The sequence below is a fragment of the Chaetura pelagica genome, unplaced genomic scaffold (assembly GCF_000747805.2).
Source record: "Chaetura pelagica isolate M959 unplaced genomic scaffold, ChaPel_1.0 scaffold426, whole genome shotgun sequence".
NCBI lineage: Eukaryota > Metazoa > Chordata > Aves > Apodiformes > Apodidae > Chaetura > Chaetura pelagica.
In genome coordinates, this window is record NW_009953576.1 from 75,605 (window position 1) to 81,668 (window position 6,064).

Consider the following 6,064-nt stretch of genomic DNA (forward strand, 5'->3'; position numbering starts at 1 on the left):
ATAAAGGAGTCCTCCCGGGGAGAAGAGTATCCCCAAGGAGAGGGGTCCTTCCTGAGAGACGGACATCCTGGCACAAGGGAGTTTTCCCAGCAAGAAGGATACACCCCCAGTAGAGGGATATCCCCCTGGCAGAGAGATTCGCCACCAGGAGAGGAACATCTCCCCAGGAGAGGGGTCCTCCTGGGAGAGGGATCTCCCCCCAGGAGAAGGATCTCCCCGCAGGAGAGGGATCTCCCCGCAGGAGAGGGATCACCCCAGGGAGAAGGATCTCCCCCCAGGGAGAGGGATCACCCCCCAGAAGAGGGATCACCCCCCAGAAGAGGGATCACCCCCCAGAAGAGGGATCACCCCCCAGAAGAGGGATCACCCCAGGGAGAGGGATGCTACATCTCCTCTTGCAGATCACTGTGTGTCCATAGGAGCTCTGGGCAGGAGCCAGCTCAGAAGGGACAACTCTGGGGGGCAGAGAGCAGGTTGTGCCACAGCAGCACTGCTACCATTTATTACATGATTGAAATCCAAATACAAAAAAACAAGGACCAAGGGCAGGAGGGAGCGTCTGACGGACGCTGGCAGCCTGACTGCACTGCCAGCAGCCCCCAGGGAAGGGGATGTGGGGTCCTCCCTTCCAGGTCCTGCTAGCTGGAGCTGGCCTGCTCTGCCTTCAGCTCCTCTGCAGGGGGAGGCTGGGGGTCTTCGTGGGTTGGGGGCATCTCATCCTGGCTCTTCACAGCTTGTGGCTTGGTCAGTGCAGAGTAGATCCCCAGGGCCTGGGGGGAACAGGAGAGCCACGGGTGAGGGGAGGAGAAGGCTGGGCCCTGTGAGCAGCCACCCTCTCTTCCTCCAGGGAGCAGACAAGAGTCCCTGTGACCACACTGACCTGAGCGACCATATTGGTGATGTCGCCGGTGTTGGCGGGCAGCAGGAGGGTGTTGGCCTCTTTGTTGTTGGAGTCTTTGCCCAGCTTGGAAAAGGCATTCACATACTGCTCTGCCACCGAGAGGGAGGCGGCAGCGCTGCCGTGCTGCGGAGAGAGGGACGGGGCTCAGCAGCAGGTCCCACCCACCAGGAGCTCATTCGTGCCCCTCCCCCAGCCCAACTCAACACCCCAGACAGCAAAACTCCTCAGTCACTGATGCTGGAGATGCTAGGGAAAGCCAGGTGCCACCCTGGCTGTGGTCTCACCGCCCAAGCAGTGGCAGCCTAGGGCACCATCACTCACCTGCTGTGCCAGAGCAGCTGCCAGGAGCTGAATGGCCTCTGCCTTGGCCCTGGCCTTCACCAGCATGGCACTGGCTTCTCCTGCAACCAACCACAGCAGGACACACATCAGAACCATGACAAACTGCTGGCAAGGAGCAAATCAGGGTAATTTCAGGCATGCAAAGCCTCCTGCTCCCCAGCAGCTGTCCCACAATACTCCTGCTGCCCCAGAGCTGGAGCTCAGCCTAAGGGCCTCAGCAGAGAAGGGTTGGTGTGGCTGAGGAAGGCTGACTTGCAGACAGGGATGTGGCCTCTTCCTGGGACCATCACCCCTTGGTCCAGAGGGCTACAGAGTTCTCAGGGTTGGAAGGGACCTCTCAAGCTCTGAAGTCCAACCCCCTGCCAGAGCAGGTTCACATACAAGTAGATCACACAGGGACACGTCCAGATGGGTTTTGAATGTCTCCAGAGGAGACTCCACAGCCTGTCCAGGCAGCCTGTTCCAGTGCTCTGTCACTCTCACAGTCAAGCTATGTTTGGCTTGAACCTTCTGTGCTCCTGCTTGTGTTCATTGCCCCTTTTCCTGCCATTGGACACCATGGCAAAGAGTCTGGTCCCATCCCCCTGACACCACCCTTTATACATTTATAAGCATTGATGAGATTCCTCCTCATCCTTCTCCTCTCCACGCTGAACAAACCCAGCTCCTTCAACCTTTCCTCATAGGGCAGATGCTTCATTCCTCTAATAATCTTTGTGGCCCTGCCCTTCCAATAGTTCCTTATCATTTATAAACTGGGGAGCCCAGAACTGCACACAGTATTCCAACTGTGGCCTCACCAGGGCAAAGTAGAGGGGGAGAAGAACCTCCTTCAACCTGCTGGCCACACTCTTCTTCATGCACCTCAGATGGCAATGACCCTCTTGGCTGCCAGGGCACATTGCTGGCTCACAGTCAGCCTGTTGTCCACCAGGACCCTGAGGTGCTACTCCCCAGAGCTGCTCTCCAGCAGGTCAGCCCCCAGCCTCTACTGATACATGAGGTTGTTCCTCCCCAGACGAAGTACTCTACACTTGCCTTTGTTGAATTTCATCAAGTTTCTCCCTACCCAGCTCTCCAGCCAGTCCATGCCACACTGGATGGCAGCCCAGCCTTCTGGTGTGTCAGCCACTCCTCCTAGTTTTGTATCACCAGCAAACTTGCTATTGGTGCACTCTGTCCCTTCATCCAGGTCATTGATGCCTATACCGAACAGGGCTGGACGCAGTACTGACTCCAGGGGGACATCACTAGACACAGGTTTCCAACCAGACTCTGCCCCAAAGACCACAACTATTTGAGCCCACAGACACCACCCCACCCCCCGACAGGCCCCACACATTCCTGCCCAAGCACCACCTGCAGCTTTGTTGATTTGTTGAGCCTTCTCAGCTTCTGATGCCAGGATCTGGGCCTGCTTCTGCCCCTCAGCCACGTTGATGGCCGATTCCCGTGTCCCCTCCGACTCCAGCACTGTCGCCCGCTTCCGTCGCTCTGCCTCCACCTGCCAACACGGGTCAGAAGCCAGCCTGAAAATCCCCCTCCGTGGGTGAGCATGGTGAGGACATGCTCCTGTGCCCCATCTGGGGAAGCATGGCTTGGCACAGGACAAGGACACAAGCAGAGAACACGGAGCATTCCTTGATGAGGGCTGCTTCTGCTCCTTAGCCTTGTCCACACCTAATCAGACAGCCACCTCCCGCCCTCCTCTTCCAGCCTGGAGATCTGGCACCAGCTTTTTTCAAAGGAAGGTCTCCAGCTCTGAGATTTGCTTCCTACAGAGCCTTAACAAGAGCTGGCAGGGCCACCACTGCCAAAATGAGGACAGCAATTATCTACTCAATATCTCTATGTTTGCAGCTGGAGTGCCAACAGGCTTCCTTCTCCCCAGGAAGATCCAGTGCTGCCAGCTCTGGACAGAGAACAACCATGTTGTATGGAAGGGGAGGATTCCCTCTTTTTCCAGACTGCCCTCCCTGAGAACCAGACCTGCATCTGCATTGATTCCTTCACACGTGGGGGCACGTGGATGTCCTTGATCTCGTAGCGCAGGCAGCGGATGCCCCAGCAGTCCGAGGCCTGGTTGATGGCATCCACAATGTTGGCATTGAGGGACTCCCGTTCCTGGCAGGCACAAATGAAAGGGCAGAGAGCAAAGCAGAGGCATTTAGCATGAGAGGAGGGAAACAGACACCTCCCCTGACAGGCCAAAGTTGGCAAAAAAACCCATCTCCACAGGCATGAGGCAGTGCCAAAAGGGTCATCTCCTCCTAGGGAGGGCAACACCCAGCCTGAAACTGCTGAGAAACAAACATCTGCCATACATCTGGGTACTAACATCATCCATGAACACAAACAGCTCCTGCTTCTGCATGAGGGTTACAGCCCCCTGAACCAGGTCAGCCAGGACACTTTGGCTGCTGGGCTTGGGCAAAGAGTCACTGGCACAAGAGAAAGTCAGCAGGACAAGCTGAGTCTGGGAAGGCACCACCCACCAGCCTTTCCAGCTGACCCAGGGAGGCTAAGAAATATCTCCCAGTCAATAAAAACCAACAACCTGAAACAAGACTCATCTTCAAGGATTCTCTGATAGGTCCCCTGAAACACAAGGGTGTGTGGAGGGTGTTTTGCTGCTCAGTATACCAGCCTGCCCACCCAGCCTGCCCCAGGGTTTGGACAGACACTGGCAGCTCCATCATCCACCTCCCCGGCTCACCCGGAAGACTCTGTCAAGGGAGAGTTTGCCAAGTTCGGATCTCATGGTTGTCTGGGCCAGCTGGGTCACTGCATACTCAGGATCTTCCACTCCGTAGCTGGCCTGAAGAGCAGAAGCAAAGGACAGTGCTGATGGCAGTGCTGAGAGACACCTCGGACAAGTCAGGATGGGCGAACATTGAAATGAAAAACCTGCCACAGACACCCTCGCCAAAGAAAGCAGAGTCCAGAGCTGAGATCTGCCTTCCTCTCCTTCCCCATTTCCCTGGGGAGGGGACTGAGGCACTTGCTGGGGGCAGCTAGCTGGGCAGGGGCTGATGCCCCCATTGTGGGCAGAAGGGAGCCAAAAGAGCCAGGCAAGTGGGACATGAGGAGCAGCACAGTCAGACCCTGCTGGGGAGGGGGTCTGGGGTCAGTCTGGCCCTGGGGGGGCTGCAGGCCTGGCTCAGCCCCGGCAGGAACTGTACCTTGTAGGGGTCTATAACCCGCAGGTAGAGCACACCATCGATCTGCAGGGTGACGTTATCTGCCGGGAGAAAACAGCACCTCCTGTTGACTGCAGCAGCAAAACAAAAACACAGCAACGCCCCTTCCCTTCCCCCCTAGAGAACAAGCAGAGCTAGGCAGGGTCAGCCCTTCCCGGAGCATGGCATGGAGGAGGGGCTGGCTGAAAAGGATCTCCTTATCTAAAAGGCTTTGTAACAAGGACCTTGTAGAAAACACTACATTTTGACATTTTAAATCCATGGGAAGTCTCAGGTCTGCAGACCAAAAGCCTTCCATACTGTAGTTATCTACACAAATGAAGATTTAAGAAAAAGACCAAACCAAAAAAGCTTAATACTAGCATTGTAACAGAGCTGTCCATCAATCTAGTGCAAAATATTTCTTAGAGAAACACGGAGGTTTTTTGAAGTTCAACACAAGAACACGTCTGAGAACAGACTCCTGCCTAGGTGCATTCAACCCAGCAAGGAGGGGCAGCCACAGCCCTGAGCAGGCAGATGGGACCTCCTGGGGTCTTCCTGCTCCCAGTGCCAGGAGCATGGGCAAGCCCCGGTCCCCAGGGTCACTTCCACTCCTCCCATGCTGTCACCTTGGACATAGGAGAAGAAACCAGTCAGGATGCAGAAGCTGTTCCTCACCTAGGGTGACAGCTGATTGCTCTGGGACATTAATCACGATTTCTTTGAGGCTCTGCACGTAACGAATCCGATCCAGCAGAGGGATGAGGAAGTTCAAACCCTGGGAAAAGGGTAAGATTAGACAGCTGAGCCCCCTAATCTGGGGTTTTCCTCCCCAGAGAGCTCAGTCAGATTAGAGCGAGCTGTGGAAACTAAGACCAAGTGCCCTACACGCTGCAGATAGCGCGGGCAAAGCACACGTGCTTTGCACACAGTGGAAATTTAGGCTTCTCCCTGCTCCACCCAAGGAAATCAGTCAAAAATCTAGAAGAATAAGCACACCATCCGCCAAATCCTCGCGCAGAGGACACGCCTCGCTACAGCTTTAGGTATCTGCTGAATCCAGAAGGGGAGAAAAGCATCTCCTTACAGGCTCGAGGATTCGGTGGAACTTGCCCATCCTCTCCACCACCCAAGCCTCCTGCTGGGGCACGAAGAGCACCCCGATGTTCATGGGCAGGCCAGAGTTCCAGCGGTGCGGCGCCGGGGCCAGCCATGCTGAACGCTTCAGCTGCTGGCAGCGCTGGAGAGAGGAAAAGGAATGGCATGGAGACCAGCTGCCAGCACCCTGGAGCCCAGCACCACCCCTGCTCTCCCATCTGGGATCGCTGCTCCCACCCAGCAGGGCAGGAGGCAGCACTGGTGCCACAAACAGGCCCACGCCTGTCACACGGGCTGTCCCTGCAGGGCTGAGACCCGGGCCCCAGGGCCAGCCCGAGCTCCAGAGCTTTCCCTGCAGGGGAAGGGGAGGCTCAGCCCCACGCTGGAGCTTTCTCCGTGCTCCCCCTTCCCGCACGACGCTGGGGGAGGGAGAAACCAAGCGTCCCTGACACCATAAGCTAAAAGAAGGTGTGGGCGGGATCTCTCCTGCCCCTGTAACCTGGCCAGACCCCTCCTCCCACCCCTTCCCGGCCCCACCTCA

At 56.6% G+C, this 6,064-nt stretch overlaps 2 protein-coding genes across 2 annotated transcripts in view; both read right to left on the reverse strand.

The window, feature by feature from the left end:
- PIGO (phosphatidylinositol glycan anchor biosynthesis, class O) overlaps positions 1–159 on the reverse strand; it is a 17,201-nt gene extending 17,042 nt beyond the window's left edge. Inside the window, 1 exon segment of the mRNA XM_009999701.1 lies at positions 105–159. Coding sequence (XP_009998003.1) covers positions 105–159 — 55 coding nt within the window.
- A 479-nt stretch (positions 160–638) lies between these two features.
- STOML2 (stomatin (EPB72)-like 2) lies at positions 639–5,653 on the reverse strand. The gene is made up of 9 exons (XM_009999695.1): positions 5,513–5,653; positions 5,104–5,203; positions 4,426–4,484; positions 3,960–4,061; positions 3,233–3,367; positions 2,603–2,747; positions 1,223–1,302; positions 881–1,024; positions 639–770 (listed from the first exon to the last, which is right to left on the reverse strand). Exons 1-9 carry the CDS (start codon positions 5,594–5,596, stop codon positions 639–641), a joined length of 981 nt encoding a protein of 326 aa, XP_009997997.1. The 5' UTR covers positions 5,597–5,653.
- Positions 5,654–6,064: the final 411 nt, after the last annotated feature.